The 21,832-nt window shown below is 36.9% G+C and overlaps 1 protein-coding gene across 1 annotated transcript; it reads left to right on the top strand.

Moving 5' to 3' along the window:
* Positions 1–7,960: 7,960 nt before the first annotated feature.
* ptges (prostaglandin E synthase) lies at positions 7,961–12,934 on the top strand. Its single transcript, XM_038308666.1, has 3 exons — positions 7,961–8,141; positions 8,240–8,322; positions 10,933–12,934. The coding sequence occupies exons 1-3, from the start codon at positions 8,034–8,036 to the stop codon at positions 11,180–11,182; spliced, it is 441 nt and encodes a 146-aa protein (XP_038164594.1). The 5' UTR covers positions 7,961–8,033; the 3' UTR covers positions 11,183–12,934.
* Positions 12,935–21,832: the final 8,898 nt, after the last annotated feature.

Below are 21,832 nucleotides of genomic sequence, written 5' to 3'. Positions count from 1 at the left end.
GATATAAAAGTAAACTCTTTTTCTCTTGAAGACTGGCATCTTTATTGAAAATATTTTAATATTTTCCTTTAGCTTTAATCGTTTAAATCAATATTAAAGGTTGGTGAGAGGCACTGGAAGTTTTATCTAGTGAGCAGTGGCGGCCGGCCCATAGGGGGCGCTGGGGCACCGCCCTCCCTGATAAGAAGAGAGAAACGTAAAATATATTTTTAGAAATTAACTCATAAATGTCAGTTTTACTCTCTAGACTGTGTACCTATAAGCAAAACAAATTATATAAACTACATTTCCCTATCTACTGTCATTCATTTGTGGATTTCCACAGACAGACTCCTACCGTCTCTGTTCTGGGGGCGCTGATCAGACTGACCCACATTTGCAGAGAATCTGTCAATCATGTACTATTGCTAGGTGAATTTAATGGCCAATCAGCGTCTCGGAACTTTATGGTCTTGGGGCGCTGAAAATACTGCGCTTTAACAGGCTTCTGCACCCAAGCGCAGGTGCAGACAATTAGAGGGAAGATGGCGAATGTAACGACCGAGATGCAGCTTCCACCAAATTCGGTGAGATCCTTATTTATCTACCCGTTTGCCAGAAGAACATCCCTGTTGTAGGATATGAACATTTCCTGTCATGGTTATTGTGACTGTGACGAATCCACCTCGTCGCTTAAAACAACCTCTCTAACTTTGCGCGCCACACACACATTCCTGTTATACTGTGTTTGTGAGGACCATGGACCAATACACTCGCGCTGAGCCCAGTAGCTCCATGAACTTAAAACACACAAGCTGTTCCTGGTTACCTGCTGGCATATTGAGGGTGCACACTTAATATTTCAGTGGGGTTAGCCGTGTGTGTGTGTGTGTGTGTGTGTGTGTGTGTGTGTGTGTGTGTGTGTGTGTGGGTGTGTACGTGTTTATGCTACGGGGACTTGTCATCTTCAGTCTGGCTGCGTCTTTGCTGGGTTCAAACCCAGTTTGGTGTAATTGAATAAGTCAATGAATCTGTGTAAAAGAATTAAGTTGTAAAAATTATTTGTTTTTGTACATCAATTGTTTGTGGAGGTAATATATGGACAAAACTGATTAATGAGAAGAAATCAGAAATAAGAGAGCCTGAGGGTAGGGGCTTAAACTATTTAATGAGGGCTGTGGGAAGAAAAGCGGCAATTTTTGTTTTCTGTTTCTTTGTTACATTGCTGGTAACTGGAGGGAGGCTGAGGCCCAGAGGATCTTGTACATGTTTAGTTTCTTTTGCACCCTGTTTTGAGTTTTTGAGCTCAATAAATCACCAACACCGGTAACTGAGACTGGATTCTTGGAGGCCAAAGAACCCCGTCACAGTGACCCAAATCATCACTGTTACTGTTATTATATAGTAAATTAAATCATTACTGTTAAATTGTATGTATTGTCCAATTGTTTATTTGAATTCTTATTCCGGATTAGTTGGAGACATACACTAGGCTATATCAGCCCCACCAAAAATATTTTTCACCAGCCGCCACTGCTAGTGAGGGAGCTAAATATCAGGGTGATGGCAAGGAGGCCTTCAAACCTCAAAGGATTGGAGCTCATCATAAATAACGGAGCATCAAAATCCTGAAGGAAACATGCAATCATAAAGAGGTTCTAAATGTTAGAATATCAATACACTACATCATTTTACACTCATTCAATCAAAACATTTTTTTTTTTTTTTTGAGACATACCTTCTGCTTTCCCATTAAAAAAAATAATCTAATTAGCTGGATAATTAGTCATATTAGTTAAAATCTGATATAGTATTTAAAAAGCAGCACTGCTGATATAAGCAAATCAGAGACACTTGCTTTAGCAGATGGTGTCTTGATACCAATGATTTCTTGCACAGGTACGTTGTCAGGGTTTGGTTGTGGTTTGGAGGAACCAAATGTAGAGGCAGAGAGGCTGAGGTGAATACTTGTAGTTTTAATGCTGAAAATGGTTAACAAAGGCAGGAATAAAAAATCCAACTAAAAATATAACAAACCAGAACCATGGAGACATCAAGGGAAAAAACGTACGAGGAGCCAGGGAGAGAAGAGGTGAGACGACAACAGCGATGACCGGACCAGCAACAACAAGGAACCAACAAAGAGTGGGAGCAGAGGGAGAGCATATATAGCTGACAGAGACAAAGGCAGGGCTAACGAGCTGACAAGGAGCAGGTGTGAGGAGACAACGAGGGAGCCAAGGGGAAAGGAACACACACATACACATACACACACACACACATACACACAAGGGCAACAGAGGACAACAGAAAAACATGAGAACTAACATAAATCTAGAAATTACAACAAAACTGGAATTAAACCAATAAAACTAGAAAACAAGGAGCAAAGTAAAGTACAACAAAACCAAGACCATGACATACGTAGGATTGGTAGAAGCAAAAGAAGAATCTGCTATTGAGCTTTACTAAGACTTGGTGATGGTATTGGTAAAATCACCAGCTCCAAATTCGTAAATGCTCAAGTAATCAGTGAGCCCCATGGCAGCTGTGGTGACTATGTAGCCTGCCAGCATTAGTGTGTGAATATAAAGCCATTTGAGATCCTTGGACTTGATGAAGCGCTTTACATTAAGGGCCATTAATTATTTTACAATTTGCCTTAAATCAGCCATGTTCAGTTCTTGGTCATAAGACTCCTGATGAGGGACTCAAACATAGAATCTAGGAGGTTTTCCAAGATCCAAGGAGAATCCATAGATGGCTTCAAAATGACCTTGAAACACCAGCCACTGTTTTATTGAAATAAGAAATGGCCCAAATCCGGGTGTGCAGGTGGCGCAATGGTTAGATTGAATCCGGCCTGTGGTCCTTTGCCGCATGTCTCATACCCCTTTCCTGTCAGAAAAACAAGCCACTAGTGCTGTAAAAACTAAAAAAAAAAAAGAAAAAGAAATGGCCCAAATCCAATGGCATCTGCACACTGAATTTACAAGACTCAACTGCTGCAGAAAACCAATCTTGATTACAGTTTTTGGAAGAAGATTTGCACAAGGCAGTAAAATACTGGTAGAGTGTACTGTTGTTTGGTGATATTAGGCCAAACGCTGAACATTCTGGATGTTAGTGTTTGGAGGAAGAATGGCTCTGCACATAACTCCAAAAGCACCAAGCCAAAACAAAATTTTGCATGTGGGAACGTTGTGTTGCGGGTTGTTTAAAGCATATGCTAAAAGCAAGCTTGGACATTTGGAAAACCTTAACTGGTTATAAGGGAAAAACAAAAAAAAGTTCTGAAGTTTTCCAACCAAACATCTGACTTGTATCCAAATAAAAATCAGTCAAAAAGAACCAAGAATGTTCAAGATTTGAAAACTTTGTGTGGAAGAAACGATCACAAAGTATGAGACTAGATTCTTTACCTAGGAAATATTCCAGAGCCTTGCAGCCCAGATAATTTGATCAGAGGACCTATGCTCCCCTTTAACCTGAGTTGTTAACTTAAACTATTCAGACTCAAATGTTTAAGTCTGATCAGTTTACATAACAATCATACTGTTTTTTATTTAAGTTATAAAACATTAGACTATCAAAAAGGAAACTCTTGTGTATACAGATTAAATGTGCAGCTAAATGCAGAAGTAGGTATAGACAACTGTAATAGACAGAGTTGACTCCAGGACACCAGAGAGCAGCTATTCGGCCACCGGAAGCACCTTTTTCTTGAATCACAACTTCAGTGGAAAATTTTGTAACCCATATTTTGCCAGCAGGCTCTGATGGGATCATTTTCAGAGTATCATCATCACAGTTCACGGAAGAAAAGACATGTTGGCTCCTGAAATGGGAATCCTTGTCAGAATGTTTAAGGCGGGGGTGCATTCTTACTACAGTGTTTGGAATGCTTCTTCATTGAAAACTATAGAAATTATTTTTGGTTCAAGGGCTTATATTTATATCAGTTTAATATGAATAGAAAATCCCTTTATTGTCCCACAATGGGGAAATTGTGGTGTTACAGCAGGAAAGGATTATAGCAAATGTGGTCACACAAATGTGGACCTTAAGAAAAAGTGTATAAATAATAAAATAGAATATGTAACAGAGTTAAGAAAATAGACAAATAAAATACTGTACTGTAAAGTGTTTTTACAATATAAATGCTGTGCATCTGGAGAATAAATAATCAGTATAGAGAATATATATGCAGAATATGAATAAAAACTCTTTTGTTTGAGGTAATAGAAACAAGCACACTTATAAAGATATCTTCTCAACATACTTTTTTTAAGAGGGAAATTTGGCATAAACAAACACGTTTTTTTCTCCATTTTTAAATTTTTTTTTAATTTTTATATCTGATCTAATTTTGGTAAATTAAAATCCTCTTTCTGATAACTTATATTTTTTAACTAATTAACTAATTTTTTTTTATTAACAGTTGACCTTTGTCCTTTTTCGTCCTGATTTCAGTGTAGATAGATCTTCTCGATTCTTGGTAATTCAGAATATCTCTATCATATTTGTTACTCACGCCTTGTGCTAGCTCTTTTACACTCCAGTCTAGTTCTTTTCTCTTATCTCTAACCACAATCTTATTTTAAAAGCAGTATATTGGACTGACTGCATGATTGTAGATTTTTAAAGTTCTGTCCCTGCTGGATGTGCTGAGATGTTCAGCCATTCAACCGTAAATTACCTTAAATCTGACCCTAAATGCATAATTAAATTAAGAATGTCAACCCTACTTCTTACCAAGGCAAACAGTGTTTCAACAGTAAATTTTAATACAAAATGCTTTTTGTTAAGGGCTGTTTCAGAATATGTTTTAATAGGAAATGTGTAAGTCATTATTTGTGAAAAGGGTTGGCATACGAAAATGTATGAAAAAGCCTTAACCCTTTCTATGATTACGTGCATGATTTTTTTATTTTCAATCCTACGTTCTTATTGAGTGGCCATGATATAATCTTATTTCATTTTTCTTGTTTCCATTTAATTTCTAGTATAAAATAGGCCATTATATATTTAATTGAAAGTATGTTTTAATGGTATTTAACCATCTTTCCCCTCCCCTTCTTCGTGTGATTATAAGATAAGCTAACTTCTATCTTCTGATTTACTTATAGACATATTAGTTAATTTGCTATTTTTCAGACACCATGTAATTCTGAATATGTTCTGGAAATGTTTCATTGTAAAGAGGGGCTAGGAAATGCTTCTTTGCCTCACTTCTTAGAAACTGAGGGGAAGTGAAGTTATGGATCCGTAAAATAAAAAGTTACCAGGAATTCTTAATTCAAAGAAGGAAAACTGACTCCAAGAAAAGGTGTGTGTTAAAAACAGGATTTAAAGTGTTTATATAGGAGCTCAATGGGGGGATGGACTAGAGTTATTGGGACGGAAGGCCTCTGGGTTCATTTCCTCCAGCAGTGGTATACATCTTGTTGAGCCTTGACTCAGACAGTTCAGCGTTCTTTTGAAAAGCCCTGGGGTGAGACATTCATCCTTGGAGTGATTCTGGTAGACTGACACCAGAGGGCTTAAAGGTTTTCTCTAATTGTGGATAACATTGCTCTACATTTCCTAGAGTCCAAAATCCTTAAAAATGTATTTGTACCTTTTCCAAATAGGTCTCATTAAATTTTTTTCTTATCTATGATTTATTTATTTTTTCAAATCACTCAGATGTGCTGCTTTTTAATGTCTTTAACCTATTTCTATTGTAAGGCAGGTTCAATTTATATGACTTCTTAACACCACAACTTATATTTTTCATTTTCAAAATGAGTTGCATATTTTATATATTTTCATTAGCCTGACTTTAAGTTAGATTTTTTGCAGTGCACACATTTAGTAAACTTTGTCAGGTTGTTTTTTTGTTTAGATGCAATTGATTCATTTCTTTTTCTTTGAGTTGCCATTTTCCTTTGGATCTGCTGGTGGAGGGCTGCAATGAGCTCCAGCTTTCCTTCTTCTTCTTATGGGATTTTATGGCGGTTGGCAGACTTGTGAATTGTGCATTACCGCCACCAACTGATATGGAGTAAAGCAAGAAAACAGGAAACGATTCACCCCCCCAAAAAAAAAAAAAAAAAAAAAAAAAAAAAAAAACCTGTGTAACTTAAACCAACATAATACTAAATCACATTTGCCCATATAATTTTAATTTACTCTAGGTCATCTTAACTCTGCCAGTTTCTGATGGTCCCATCGGTCCTCCCATCATACTTCCAACCATCTCCCAGTTCAAATCTTTAATGTCCAGATATTTTTCTGCAGCCTTCACTATTATTTTGATTTTTTCCGTTTTTTTTGTTGTCTGTGCAGTACAATTAATAACTTCTACCATGAAAAGAACAAAATTTGTCTTTTTAACAATAAGTGAGTCTTCATCAATTTTTAGAGATTTCTCTAGAGGTTTGGAATTTGCTGTGTGTTGAACTGTACTCCAGCTTTCCTCAATTGGTTGTTGCAGGCTAATCAGCGGGTCAAACCATTTGTAATGGGAAGGGAAATTTGTTTATCATTTGTTTAAATATTCTTAGTTTGGGTAATTTTGTTAATTTGTTAAATTTAAAAAGTACTTTGTGTCTGGCCAGTATTTATCTGTTTAATTAAGTTTATTTGTTTGTTGATTTGTTAGTCAGTTACCCCCAATTGTGTGTCAACAGTGGTCTGATCAGCCACTATTTAAGTTTCCCTCATATCTTGTTTGTTAGGTCAGTTTGTGCTTGAATTCTTTATGTTAGTATCTGAATTGAAGTCTGTTTTGTTGACCTCTGTTTTTGGGCCCAGTTTATCGTTTTTTTAAACACTTTTTTGAAACAAATTATGACCTTTTTAGAAAAATTTCAGTGGTTTTCTGGCTGGTTTGTGAAAATCCCTCACAATGTGGCATGTGAAATAATACCAAGAAGTGTGCATTATACCAGTGAATATAGCTTTTCACGACAATAATTATTTTTTAAGACTTGGGTTAGTTTAATCAGCTTTTCTTCTTTAATGAATTAAATCAGAATTTAAAAGCGGCTTCTTCTATAACTTGTTAGATGATTTAAAAAAGGTCCTAGAGCAAAATTAAATTAGGAAAAGGCTCTTAATTGTTTTTGGTTTTTTTTGTGTAAAGATTAGAGGCGGTTCTAGACCAAACATGCCAGGAGGGGGACAGCGTGTTTTCATAGGGGCACAGAAAGCAATGAAATAAAGAACAGGGCAAGGGATTCAAATATGTAAATAGTACTGCATGAAGTGAAATTTGTATTTAGTTAGGTTAAATCAAAATTATATGTCTTATTAGGTCAATGTACATTTAGAATTTAGGAATTTTACGTATTTTGACTTAAGTCAATAAAATCTGAATTAGAACTCAAGAAAATCATAAATTCAGCAGTAAAAATTCTAGTATTTTTTAAAATTTGTTTTGAAAACTGGGATCCTATCTCGAAACCACTGAAGCTATCCCCTTATTGTTTTTAAATAATTAGTAAAACAGAATTATTATAAACTTTTATATTTTCTTTAGTCCAATTGTTTTTAATGTTCTTTTTTGTTTCTGCATTATTTATTTATTTATTTTCTACTTTCTTTGATTGTTTTTTCTTCCTATATTTTAATCATATAAAGCACTTTGCTTTGTCTTTGTACTGAATAGTGCTATACAAATAAATTTGCCTTGCCAAAAAAAAACATGAAATAGATCCAAAAGATCTATCAGTAGCCATATCTGTTATGTCTTCAGTACAGGGGCCATCACGGGGGCCAGGACATTATCTACAGGGGTTCTGGCCCCCATTGCCCCCTGTCTAGAACCGTCCATGGTAAAAAAAAATAAAAAAAAATGTAAAACTTTACCCAGTTTTACAATCTGGGTGAATTTGTGTGTCATAAATCAAACACTTCCGTTGGTGTGAGCCAGTCATCTTTTTTTCTGTAGGTGGGTGGAGGCAGAGCCAGTAATAAAACCCTCCTCCCTTCAGGACTAAATCTCACTTTCTGCAACCTGGCGGCTTTGGAGCTGTTAACTCACCGCTGACAGTCATTAAACTTCAGTCATGATAAGAAACGAGGTTTTCTCCTGTTTTGTTTTCTACGCGGTCCTGCTGGTGATCAAAATGTACACCATCGCGGTCATAACGGGACAAGTCAGGCTGCGCAAGAAGGTGGGAGATTTAATAAGCGATTATTAGTTTAATCTAAGTTTTCTGTTGGATTCATCCTTTTTTCATTGAATTTTTGCTCTCTTCCTGATTTCTAAAAGGCTTTTGCCAACCCAGAGGACGCGCACAGACACGGAGGGTTGCAGTTTCACAGAGAGGATCCATATGTGGAAAGATGCCGGAGGTAGGAGCGCACAAAGTTTTTAACCTGATAGGAAAGGTCGGATTTTTATTTACAGGCAAACAATCACTGGTTAACCATGCACAGAGGCGTAGTCAGACATTTTTGTAAGGGTGGCCAGACAATAACCAATGTACAGTGAGGGGGGGCCGAACCTCTGGGTGAATCTACACTGTTCAAACAGGAAAATTAACCAGAAAAACATCCATATTTTCTAAATAAAGACAAACTATACTTTCCTACAGCCTTTGCTAACAGATAGACACATATATTTAAACATCCATGGTATAAGTATAGTGGATAAAACTCAGTTTTGAGTTCTGGGGCGTAAATCAATCATCATTGTCATTAATTAACTTCTTGTTTCAATAAATATTCTGCATAAAATTGATATTTACAAGCACTAATATCTACATAAATTGATTATTTGATACGTTTTTTATTAAAATAGCTATCTATGATTTCACTGAAGACTCCTAGATGACTTGCAGAGACACGTTTTCTCTTTAACCCATAAAATACAAAATCTAGTTCTGAAAAGAGCATAAATTCTGTATTTATCATCTTTGATGTTAGTATATTGATGTATATAATTAACCACAAAAAAAGAAATGTTGAATGAATAAATATTCCCCTTGAGAGTATTCCTGCGGCCACCATCTGTATTAGAGGGAAAAAATGGTTGGGGTGGCCAATGATGGCCCCCCATTAGCTCCACCCCTGATCATGCTCCATATTGCTAATACAGGTTTGTGCAGATATTATAACCTTGAAGAATTGAACACAAACATGCAGGATTATGTCCTAGATGGCGGGTTTTTGTTTGTTTTTGTGTTCTCTACTGATTTGCATTTAAAGCGGCCTGCTTGAAAACTGGTCTGTTATAATATGTTGGAAAAGGGATATCAGATTGGAAGGGGAATAAAGGGAGAACTGATGGTTTTTTTTCTGCTTGTAAAAAGAAAAGAGAAGCCTCACTTCTGTTTTTTTCCCCGAGTCTTAAACCATGTTGAACTCTTACTAAAAAGTTTTTTTTAGAGGTTACAAAGCTACGTGCCATTAAGCCCATATCAAAGCCTCCTGCTGACGGAGTGGCAGGGTTCCTAACCAAATATTTTAGTAGATAGCAGTAAAATGAGAGGAAAGGAAGCAGGAAAGTTCTCTGGTAGCCTGACTCCATTTATCCCAGATCTACATACCAGCCGGTATTGCTGATTCTGCACAAAGAGTGGGACGTCCATTGATGCAGAGAAATTCCCAAATACTCACCCTTACTTAAACAAACAGGGAATTTAACCTGGGGGTGCTCATTTCTTTACAAGTGAAATCCACATCCACATTGAGTCACTGCTTTGCTCATAACTTGTCATATTTCTACCTCATAGGCTGAGTCACACATTCGTAGACTACTGCTAATGCCGTCTAATATTCTGGCTTCAGAGTTCTGTTTCATACAGTTTGAGCCTCCTTTGTGTGCTCCCATTGTGACATTTTCTAAATTTAAAATGCTGTGATGGCCTCATCAGAGCCAAGAGGTGCATACGGGCCTCAATGGGGGTTTTGCACAGGGTGGATGGGTTTCTAGAGGTCCACAAGGTTAGGTTAGACAGCATTAACTAAACTATTTGAGAACCACTTTATCATTTTTTCAACCCTATTTTGTCTATTGCCCTTCATCAGGACACTAAGTAAATTTAGAGCTCAAAATAGATTATTTCAAAGTAAAAAATTCAACTTTTTAATCCTATTAATATTTATATTTAAAAGCAAAATAAGTTTTATGGCTATTTTGACATGTAAAACCCTGTAACAGAAAGTTTGTTATGTTTCTGTGGACCCCTATCTAGGTATGGTTCAGGCTGTCTATGTATTAAGTGAGCTTTGACTAAAAGGAGCTTTTTGTAACCACCGTTACCCAACCAAATGAGTCCTATTTGTAATTGTTGGCCAATATGTGTAAATGGGGCCCATCTAGGCTATGCCCTGACTAATTGATGACTTGATTGGTTCTAACACAAAGATTTGGTGTTGAGCCAAATTAATCCATTTTGGGGAAACTCAGTTTGGCACGTTATGGGTATTAGCTTAGGCTCAGATTGGGGGATGGGTTAATCAGTTTAGAAGCGAATAAAGATAGGCTGTCTGGGTGTCCTACATCAAACTATTCATAATTAACATGCAGCCATTATGTAACACCTAGAAAATCTCATTCATGGCCTTTTATCATTCCGTTTCCATTCATAATGTTGCCTCGAATCTACGAATGGTTCACCTTAATTATATAACCATTATTTTATATTTAAAGTACTTTTTATTTCTTTTTGCTAAACCAGTTAAAAGGAGCTACCCGCTTACCACCTGAATAGTCTTTAGTGGGTAAAACCAGTTGTTCTTGAATTGGTAGGAGGTTTCTCCCAGGAATCCATTGATTATCTTGGTTTCTGTGACACCCTGGGCTTGGTACTCCAGGTTGTAAGTGTGGGAAATATGAGTTTTGGCCTGCTAATGTTATTGACTGAGTGGGCAGCAGGAAGGGGCGGGTCCGACAGGAAAGTGATTAAGGGAGGGTTAAAAAAATATCCATTCATATTCTAAATCTTATCTCTTCCTTAGGGCTCACCTGAACGACTTGGAGAACATCCTGCCCTTCCTTTTCCTGGGGGCTGTCTACTCCTTGACCGGACCTTCGCTAACAGTGGCTCGTTTTCACTTTGTCGTGTTTTTTCTCGCCCGTGTTTTGCACAGCCTTGCCTACCTGTTGGCTTTGCAAGCACCTACCCGCTCTCTGGCCTACACTGCTGCTCAGGTACCCTGTGTTTCCATGGCTGTGCAGATCCTCATGTCAGTGGCAGCTTACGCCTAGCATTTAAAGACTTTTGGAGAAAAGAAAACCAGAAAACTCTTTGGAAATCATCAGAGGGGTTAACTACGGGTTCCTTTGGAAAGACAGTTGGAGTGCAATATAAGGTGTTGATTTACGCCTGTCTCTTTTTTCTTTTCTTTTTTTTTTAAAGTAAGAAAATGTCAGTATTTTATTATGTTTAAAAAATGTGATATCTTAACATATTTTGAAGTATAATGTTACAATGCCATGGACTGTTCTAGTGTACCTAATGAAGTTTGTTGCTGATCTGAAAAAAAAAAAAGATTATTTGAAACCTTTTATAAATACAGTTTTTGTTTCAAAGCCAATTTGGGCTGTTTTTTTGTACAGTGGCTAAAAGGCACAAATAAAAAGTACTGCAAACAAAAATTTGGACCAGGACACAAAATGTATGCAAAGAAGCAAAGTTACTGCAAATACATAAATGATGCTAAGGAAAAAATGACTGAATGACTGAAATACTCCAGACCACTAGAGGGACATGATCATCTGCTCATTTGGAATAGGACCCCAAGTAAAGACATAAAAAGGATTCTCAGAGATAGAAGCTCCTTCCAAATTGTGCAAAGTAAATAGTAAGAACACTGTCCAGGGTAGGAAAGAGATTCAGACTGCTGTGCAGTTTGCAGCCTTATGGCCGTTATTACACGGTGGACACACACATGAACCAGGCTGGTCAGATCGGGAGTAAACCTTTTCTGTAGAAGAACTACAAAGAACAGAAGTTACACAAAGTTCTAATCAATAAAACCCAAAATCTTTGCATATGACACACGGGGTACATGTCACCAAATGTTGTATTTTAGTTCAACCCCACGAGGAGGAGTGTGGAAAACCGTGGACGGTCTGCTATATTAAGGGCCGTCCCTGCATAAGTGCAGACTTGCTGGAATTTTTGCAGTGGGTGTAACAGCGGACTCAAGGCGTAAGAAGCACCTGCATTGAAATTTAAGTTCCACCAGTTAGCTGTATCTTTTTGACGCTGACAGAAATCTCTTTGAAATGGTTTTATTGGGCAGTATAAACTTATTTTTAAGAAAGTTGCAAATGCTTGATTTCACGGCAACCTGCACCATGGCGCTACAGCCGTACACATGACATCACTGTGTTGCCATAGTAACGACTGCTTTCCTTTACCAGTGGAGGGAGGGGCTCCCATTCTCATTCAATAGTTAAGGGGTAGTGTTTAAGGGGAGGTTTGGGATTGGACCCCTTGGCTGATGCAGACTCGCTATTTGAGTGTTCCTCTTACCCTACACAATATATGGTTTGGGACAACCCTTAATGTGGCGGACCCTTTGTAAGAACGTTCAATTGGATGGTTAGTGCATATATGTGGTGTTTTAGGGGTCAGTTTGGGATTGGGTCGAGGTATTCGTATTTACCCTTTGTAATGTCTATGGTCTGGTCCCATAGGAGCTGATGATCGTCTCCTCCTAGCTGTCTGGATCTCTTAACTTGCAGTTATTTTGGCTACTTGCAGCATTTTTCTTTTGCATGCGTTTTGTGTGTTAGTCTATTTTTAGTATTTGCTGTACTTTAATGTATTTGCAGTGATTAAGCCCTCCTCTGCCCTGACCTTTCCTGTGTTTACACTGAAGAAAAGGGCGCCATTAATGTGTTTTTGTATACTTATCATTGCATAGTCTGTTACCTTTGTGTGTTTTAACTTTATTGTTAAACCTTGTTTAGATACTACACTCAGCAACATTAAAATGGGTCCTGACAGAGGTTTTGAATTGTTTACTAGCCTTTATTTGCAGCTTCTCCTGTGAGAGTCAAAACAAGTCTCCTGTGAAAAGGAATGAAGGAAAAACTTGTCTGAACAGCCTGCAAGGAAAGAAAATCAGAGGCTTCCTTCAAGGGTTTGGAACTTCAATTTATTACTTTGTTTAGGTATGTGGACACATCTATGTATATTTTTCTAAGTAGTAAGACAGTTTTTAACCTAACAAGAACAAGCTTTGCAAGAGTTGTAATTTTAACCGTCAGGTTTTTTTTTTTTAATCAGTCCTGCAGAGACTGTTTTTCTTTTTAAGGGGATGAGGCCCCATTTTTTTTATTTTTATTTTTTTATGTGTGAGTGAGATGATCCAGAAGTCTGAGGCAAAGCTCCAGCATTCCTGCACCCATTACGTAAGACTTTGGACCAGGCTGTGCACATTTTCATTACAAGAGGGGGGTTGGGAAATAACTGGGGAGCATCATGAATGTATTTGCTCTTTAATGCCAAGTCATCCATCCACGCTTAGAGCAAATGCATTGTGTGTGTGCATTCTGAAATATTTTCTTTGCCCCTGTCGGCAGTATTTCTTCCATTCGCTTAACCTAAAGCCACCTTTTTAAAACGGTGTCATTCCAGTAATCCCACTTCTGGTTATTTTCCAACTACTCAAGATACCTAAACATTAGCGTACAGAGCTGGAACCTTTTGTGGGACAAAATTTTTTTTTGTCCTTATTCTCTCTTTTTTTTCCTACACAAAAGACAAATTAGAAGTGACCTAGTCCGTGGGAGGACTGGAAAATCCCAGTTATGAAAGAAAGAGCTCTGACAATACATATAATCTGGGAGACACATAAAGTTCACGTGCAAAGAACACGGGTGTGTCTTTACTCTTTTCAAACTCTTCTTCTTTAAGTGTCAGTTTTACCTTATGACCCTGCTCCTTTATTACACTTCCACAAAGTACACCTTATTGTTTAAGTTTCTTTTGCTTTCATTATTTTTGTGCAGATAAAGTTAAAACTTTGACAAGAAGCTCTGTTTTAAGTTTTTAACCTTCCACCATAAGCATTGGAATTATATACCAGGCTACTTATGCTGTGGTCAAATGAGCAGAGGGCTCAAACCAACAAAGAAATTGTCATAAAATAGACTTAGCATAAAGGATAGAAAGGTTTTAAATGCTCCATAGGCGCATAAATGAATATTTAGCACCACCTTGCGGTAATATTGTGAATATTCCTTTGTTTACAAGCCTGGTGAAGAAGGTGTAAAAAGTGATTTTAAACAATTGATGATCCCAAACTGCCACTTTCTGCTGCAGTACTCTCATGATCTTTGGAGATCTTTTTTTTTTTTTTTTTTTTTAACTCATTTTACTCATCACTTTAAAATATTTTAACATTTTTGCAACAGTAGCCTTTGGCACCTCTAAATGAGTGTCAAGTTTTTAGTCTGCAAGCATGAACCGCATGCTTGAATATCTGCTGGATTAATAACCTGAAGCACAAACTGGCTTCAAGTTAGCTTTGAAATCTGTGTTTTTCCTACCATATCCGTAGGACATCCAGTGGGTGGTCATCCATGTTGATCATATCAATTCAATTTGCACAGTTCTTCTTTTTTTTCTGCAAAAATTGTATCTTTATCAGAACTTTCTGTTAATGGAAGGTATATAAATCCAGCATCTCAAAGAGAGGGTCTGGCCTTTTTTTTTTTATTTAACCTTTATTTAACCAGGAAAAAATCCCATTGAGATTAGTGTTTAATATATTTATTCAATTCACATAGTATAAGAATATGAAAGGAATTACAGAAAGGAATAATAAAAAAAACAGGTAATAAAAATATAAACAATCCCTCCCACCCCCCTCCCACTGTCGTTTACAAAATCAACAAAAACATAACAACACACAGCATAGACCGTCAAAAAGGAGGTAGTAGACAGATAATTGAAAAATAATAACCAGAATATCATACAGATTCAATCTTGTAATACTGTAGATGGTTGGCTGAAAAAGGTTAAGAAAGGTCTCCAGACTTGATAAAATTTCTTTTCAGAGCCCCTCAAAACGAAGCGAATTTTCTCCAACTTAAGGTGGAACAGCACATCTTTGATCCAATGCGATACTGTGGGTGGGGCAGCATCCTTCCACTTGAGAAGGATCAAACGGCGTGCTAGCAAGGTGGAGAAGGCGATGAGTTCCCGACCACCAGCAGGCAAACCAAACCCTTCAGTCGTAACCCCAAAAAGCAGCATAAGTGGATTCATGGCTATACTGACTCCAAGTACACTAGAAAGTGCCTCCCTAATACCTTCCCAATATTGCTGTATCTTGGGACAGAACCAGATCATATGGATTAAAGTGGCCTCTGCTGATTTACATCGATCACATGTCGGGTCAATGTGAGGATACATCTTAGCCAGTTTATATTTATGGAGATGTGTACGATGTACTATTTTAAACTGAATGAGAGAGTGTCTTGCGCACATTGAGGATGTGTGAATTTTCCTTAAAACATCAGCCCACTCTGCTTCACTGAAATTCACCTGGAGATCCTGCTCCCAAGCCCCTTTAATAGATAACGATGACAAAGTCTCCAGGTGGCATATAAGGTGCAATAAAAAATCCCATTGAGATTAAAAACTTGTTTTTCAAGGGAGTCCTGGCCAAGAGGCAGCAAGTAAAACAATTACAGATCATTGAGGTAGGGTGACCATATTTTCATTTGGGAAAACCAGGACACCTTGGAGCGGTGTCACTTTCAACTTAAAAGCATTTAAAGATAAAAACTCAGTCAATTTCCAGTTTCAAGTTCTACACACAAGGAGCTGTGTAGCTAAAGGCTTTCTTCCCTAGTTCTATGCGGGGAAAAGGAACAGTGAGCAACAGCTGATCGTTGGATCTCAGGGCATAAGAAGCCATGCTTTTCTGTGTAAGTAAGGTACAAATGTAAGAGGGCATAATCCAAGAAGGGCATTGTAAATAAAAGTGTACCAATGACACTACCTTCTTGTAGAGAAATAAAACAAATACGTTAATATGCAGTGTAATAAATGCAGAGTGGATAATATAGAATTATTAACATTATGTTGCATGGGGGAGAAGCATGAAAAAGAATTTAATGCTTTACTTGCAAGTTGCAATTTTTCCCAATGGTGCAATGAAAAGCTATTTGAATAATTCTGGTAGATTCAAGGTTTTTGGCAGATAGCAAGGGCTGATGGGTGCGAATTTGAGGGTAAAATAGATCACTTATGATTCTACCTGCATATCCTGCATATCCTGCTGCAGATGTCTAAAAAAAATGAGTGATACAGCCCATGATTCAGCCTGGAAATATACAGTTATGAAAAGCCTTATGACAGACCCAACCTTTGTTTTATACCACTGAATCTGACTAGGAGCTGAGACAAAGGCTGAAAAGCAGGAATGCAAGAGCACAACCTTGTGGTAGCTCTGTTTGGAAAGTGTGTTCACCCGAGGGTATTATGTTGACGTCTGGTGGTAAGGATGTCAGTGATCTAGGTGTAATCTGGTACACAGAGCTGGAGAACTACCATCAGCAAAACTGTAATCCCACAAAGCTAAAAGCAGAACCAAAGAGCCAGGTAAAAAGCAGCTTCTACAGAGGATTTTTCTCTCTTTGCAAACTGCAGAGGATTCAGAAAAGTGTCACTCTTGTTTTTACACGACTACAAACGTTAGCCTCACTGCCCTATAGTCATTGAGCCTTGATTTACTTTGCCTTTTGCGCTTTCTGGACCAATAGTGCATGCGGGTATGACTCAGATTTCCAGTGAAATCATTGAAGCTCTCTGAACCAAGGCTGATTAAACATTGAGGGAAAGATTTAAATCTAATCTTGAATGCTATGTTTTCCTAAAATGGTGGAAGATCCTTTTAATCTGAAAGTCAGCTGCGGGTAAGGCTGGGAGAGATCTGATGAAGACCAACATGTGGAATGCTGGAATGCATCTGGTGCACCAATCAGTAGCAAGCTTTTCTTCCATTGCAGCCTGTTTGCATTCTTAAAGTCACCCCTAAAACTAAATGAGTTGCATAAAGTTATATAATAAAATGATTGAAATGATTAAAGAATACATTATCTGACTTTCTAAGCTTCTGATTGGAAATATTTGAGCCAAACTGAGCCTTCCATTGGATGTATAGAAGAACCACTACTTCCTAGTGTTACATTGTTGGAAATTAAAATAGTTTCAGGAAAGTTTTTAGGAAGGTAATTATGGACCTTTAAGACTCCTTATTAGGTATGGTTTCCAGATTCCTGAGGATTCCTCATTTACATGTTTGGATAAATTCTGGTCTAAACAGACATGGGTTTAAACACACCTACTCGGCTGTCTGGGTAACATCAAGGCTTGGTTATCAAAACATTTTCAGAAACTACCAAACACTATCACTAAGGTGATAGTGTTTGGCAGTGGCATTTCTAAATTGGAACCATTCAAGGATTGTGTACGTTCCAAAGTAACCAGCCTTTGGGTCACCATGGACAGAGATTTTAAACTGGACAAAAAGAAAAAAAACAGAATTTTAAAATTGTAGTTTTATCATCTCTGTTTTTGGTAAAACCATTTTTATCCTTTCACCTCTTTGAGCAGGTTTTACACTCTTTTTTTTCTAGCTGCCTGGAATACTGTAATGCACTTTATGCAGGCATTATCCAAAAAGCTCTCTCCCATCTGCAGTTAGTGTAACAGCAGCTTATTTTTTGACACGTTACACCAATTCTTAACGTCTCTACACTTCAACCTGTTCATTTTAGATTCATTTTTAAAGATTTTATTGTTTGTGTTAAGAGCTTTGAATGGGATGACTCCTTAATACATTATGGACCTCCTTCAGATTTACTCTCTAGCTCTGAGGTCTGAGGGCCATCTTCAGCTAATAGTGGATAAGACAAGGCCTAAAACCGGAGGAGAGAGAGCCTTTTCTGTGGTTAGCTCAAGATTTTGAAATACTTTGGCCCTCCATATAAGAACAGCCTCCACATTGGAGTGTTTTAAGACCCACACTGACTTAAACTCTTTGGCTTTTAACACTGCATAATTGTGTGGTCCTCTGTGTCCTTTTCATTTATTTATTTATTTTAAACTCTTACTGCTTTTTTGTGTGTGCAATGGTTTTTTTGTTTGATTTTATGAACAGCACATTGGAAACATTTCTGTAGTTATATTAGCTATATAGAGAAAGTGGATTGGAACGGGTTGTGTCCAAGAATTGTACAGATTTTAGTGTAAAATGTGAACTTTTAAAGATGATGTTTCACGCCTGTTGGACAGTTCCTTTCCACAATTTATAAATTCAGTCAGGGACAAATCATTTATTTTTGGCTTAAGGTCCTGGGATTGAATGGAAGTGTAATTTAGGTATCTGGCAACTATGAGAAAAAGCTTCCAACTGAACTATGAAGTACGAGGGTGTTGGGATCATGTTGTGTGTGTGTTTTGCTGCAGAATGGTCTATCCTCACATTCTTAACTGTTTAGAAACCTAAAACAGGAAAAACTCTGATTTATTGCCAAACTCTATTCTTTTTTTTTTAGCTGTTGATGGTTAGTTGTTGGGCTATACCCCAACCCAATAAAGGTGGACCAATAAACCAAATCCAATGAGCCATACAGCTAAAATTCCATAAATATTTATTACATATTAATGAACAAAATCAAATACTTTCACAGCAGTGGTCTACAGCACTTCTTTAAAATAACAGTTTAAATAATAATAATATAGTTCTGTTTCATTTGAGGCCACATTTGATGCACAAACATTTACAAGTATTACTTGGCTTTAAAAACGATGGCGATACAATATTTTAAGACACTTGGTGTATTTGTTTTTATACGTTTTCTTTCATTTTGATATCATAGATAAGTTCAGCGACAATCTAAACAGGAAATATAGATTTTATTACAAAAAAGGGGAAAACAAGTGAAAAAGCCAAGAGAAAGTGTAACTTGAGCAAAAGTACATAAAACATGACTCCTGTGAGTCAGTCAAGCAGTGTTTTTCCCTTGATCACCTTTAATTCAGAGAGATAAGATTTGAAGTAGTAGGGTTATCCCCCCCCCTTTGAGTTATAGGAGTGTTTGGGGGGATTCATGCTGTGGCAGGCAGAGGAACAGAGAAAGAAGCTTGAGGGGGGAGGAAGAAAGAGGCTCATGCAACATCCCACTGTTGTTGTTTTCTTGTGAAATATTTAATAGTATAAAGAGACACTTCCTACCCACCTTACCTTAGGATTCCCAGTGCAAAACTTATCTCCTCTTTATATTTTTGTTCTACTCTGCTGCTCTGCAAACCGTCCCAGTTGTAAATATATTAATGAAGGCAACATTCACAGTCAGATGTAAAAGGATTGTGGAGAACCTTGTCTTCCTTCTGGCCAAACTGACTCTGAACATTATATATCTCCAGACAGATAATTGGAGAAGACGTTTCCACATGGTCAGGTCAGTTGCAAGGTAGATACAACTTAAGCAGAAGCTTTCCATAAACTGAGATCCAAAATATTATGCTGTCTTCATACAAGTTTCATTGTAAAAAAAAATAGATAAAAAATATGTGAACCTGGATGAGAAAATCTGTTAAGATGGTACGTTTTAATATATATTGGAGTCTGTCTGACATGAATTAGAATAAGCTGTGCAGTACTTGAATATGAATAGAGAAAGGCAGTTTAGATAAAATATGTTTTAATATTTAATATATAATCAGTGCCACATAGATAACAGTGTGTTATCTACGGTCTGCTGTGGCTTCAGTTTGCCTCGTTGGCTGTTTTATTTTCTTGGTCTGAAAGTTTCCCATAATAATGATGTGAGAGGTCTACATGAACTCAGTGACGCCCGCTCGTCATCCGCCGCGTAACACCAAAAGCATGAAATCTCAGTCTGATCTTCAAGAATATCTTTGGCTGCCGTGAGGCCACTTCGCATACGTTTTCAGGCACTTACGTTGCTGTAAAATGACATGTACACTGCAAAATTTTTTTTAAATCTAAATAAGACATTTTTTTCTTCAAATAAGTGAATTTTTTTTCTTGAATTGGGAGGTAAGTGAGACACCTTGCCAATGGAACAAGACAATTTACATTTGAAATAGGAAAAAAAGAATTGCATTGTCCTATTTCAAGTGCATATTAGAGTTAATAATAATCATTCCATTGGCTAAATCACTTTATTGACCTGCTCAAAATAGGTGTAAATACACTTATTTTAAAGAAATTTTTACTTATTTCTAGATCGTTTTTGCAATGTACTTTGGAAGTGGATGTAAGACTGATACCAGGTAGTTTGTTTGACAATCTAAAGTTCCATGCAAACTTAACTCTAGTTTTTTTAATTTGTCCACATTTTGTCATGTTATAACCACAGACTTAAATACTTTTTACTTGGATTATACTGATAGACCAACACAAGAAAGTGAAGAATTATGAAGTTCCTTTGATAAAAGATGTCATTCTGCCATGAAAGGAATGAGAATTCCCTTTTTAAATTCCCCCTAAGCCATATGGGAGACACAGCAAACAGGTGAAAGGTGTTAAACTAACTGAGCAATACTCTAAACACACCATTCACACTGACAGCCTTCCTCCAGCAGGGACAGGTAAGCTGGTACGAGTTAATAGGAATATGAATGAAGTCTGGGTGGATGTTCCCTGTCCAACAGCTCTAAAGATACAGCCGAAGCAACCTGAGGTAGCTAAGCTCAAAGCTTTTTCATTTGTTAGTATCTCCTGGTCAAAGTTCAAACCTAAACGCAACTGAGAATCTGTGACAAGACCTGCTAATTGAGTTTGAGCTGATTTAAAAAATAAAAAAAAAAGTATAAAAATTTATGTTTACCGCAATGTTTATAACTAGCACAGAATTGGAATAAATTGACAACATAAGTCTTAGATCATCTAATATTATCAACCTTTAAGATGAAATTGGGCCAGTATGAAACAGTGACAGCTGTAAAAAGATTTAACCATAAAATAAACTTGAATGGCGGCTGAACACATTGCAGTACATATTGCAGGTGTATATTGACAATTTTGACTACCATGCATCATTTTTTTGTATTCCATAATAACAATCTGCTTTGTTTTGGTCTATTATCTAAAATCCTTGTAAAATCTATGGATTTTTAAAAATTCTGACATAACATAAAATGTGTAAAAAATGCAGATATGGCGGGTGGGAGGAGAATAAAGAAAGCCCAGTTTTGTGGAAGAATGTCATTTGTAGATGTCTCATATTTGGGTTGTTTCATTTTTTTTTTTATGTCAGGTAGAAATTTCTCTAATAACAAATGAAAAAAAAAATTATTATAAAATTTTTCCAAAAGTCCAAACTTGGAGTGTGGATTTTGATGTGTGTTTTCAACAAGTACAAAGTGTAACAGAGACAAAAAAAAAACAATATTATATATTCATTATGAATTTATAGAGATATATAGTATTTATTTCACATTTATATATATATATATGTATATATATTTAGGCTTTATTTGTCTGGATAGTTTTGTGAAACCTTGTTTTCTCTTAAACTAAAAATAAAAAATCCTTCCTTATGGTTTGAATATGTTCGAACTCTTTCCTTCCTTCTAAAATTGTATTTAAATTTAAATTAATCATCCAGCACCTACACTGCAGACATGATTTTAGTTAACTTGTTACTTTTTCAGCACCAGATGTCAGCCATGCTGGTTTAGCGTTGGTCTCTTGATTGAACTGAAGTTGGAGAAAAGCTTTTGTAATGTGGACCAAAGTCATGGCTGCTGCTGCCAGACGCTACAGTGGCACTTAGGGAGACTTTGGCTCCTGCCCTTTCAACCTGTTTAGCAGTGAGTGGGGATAGGTGCAGAGAGCAGAAAACATTATTTCACTGAAG

Source organism: Cyprinodon tularosa, unplaced genomic scaffold, assembly GCF_016077235.1.
Source record: "Cyprinodon tularosa strain WSP-4 unplaced genomic scaffold, ASM1607723v1 ctg643, whole genome shotgun sequence".
NCBI lineage: Eukaryota > Metazoa > Chordata > Actinopteri > Cyprinodontiformes > Cyprinodontidae > Cyprinodon > Cyprinodon tularosa.
The sequence above is the reverse complement of the archived record's forward strand: the minus strand, read 5'-3'. Positions and strand labels throughout refer to the sequence as shown.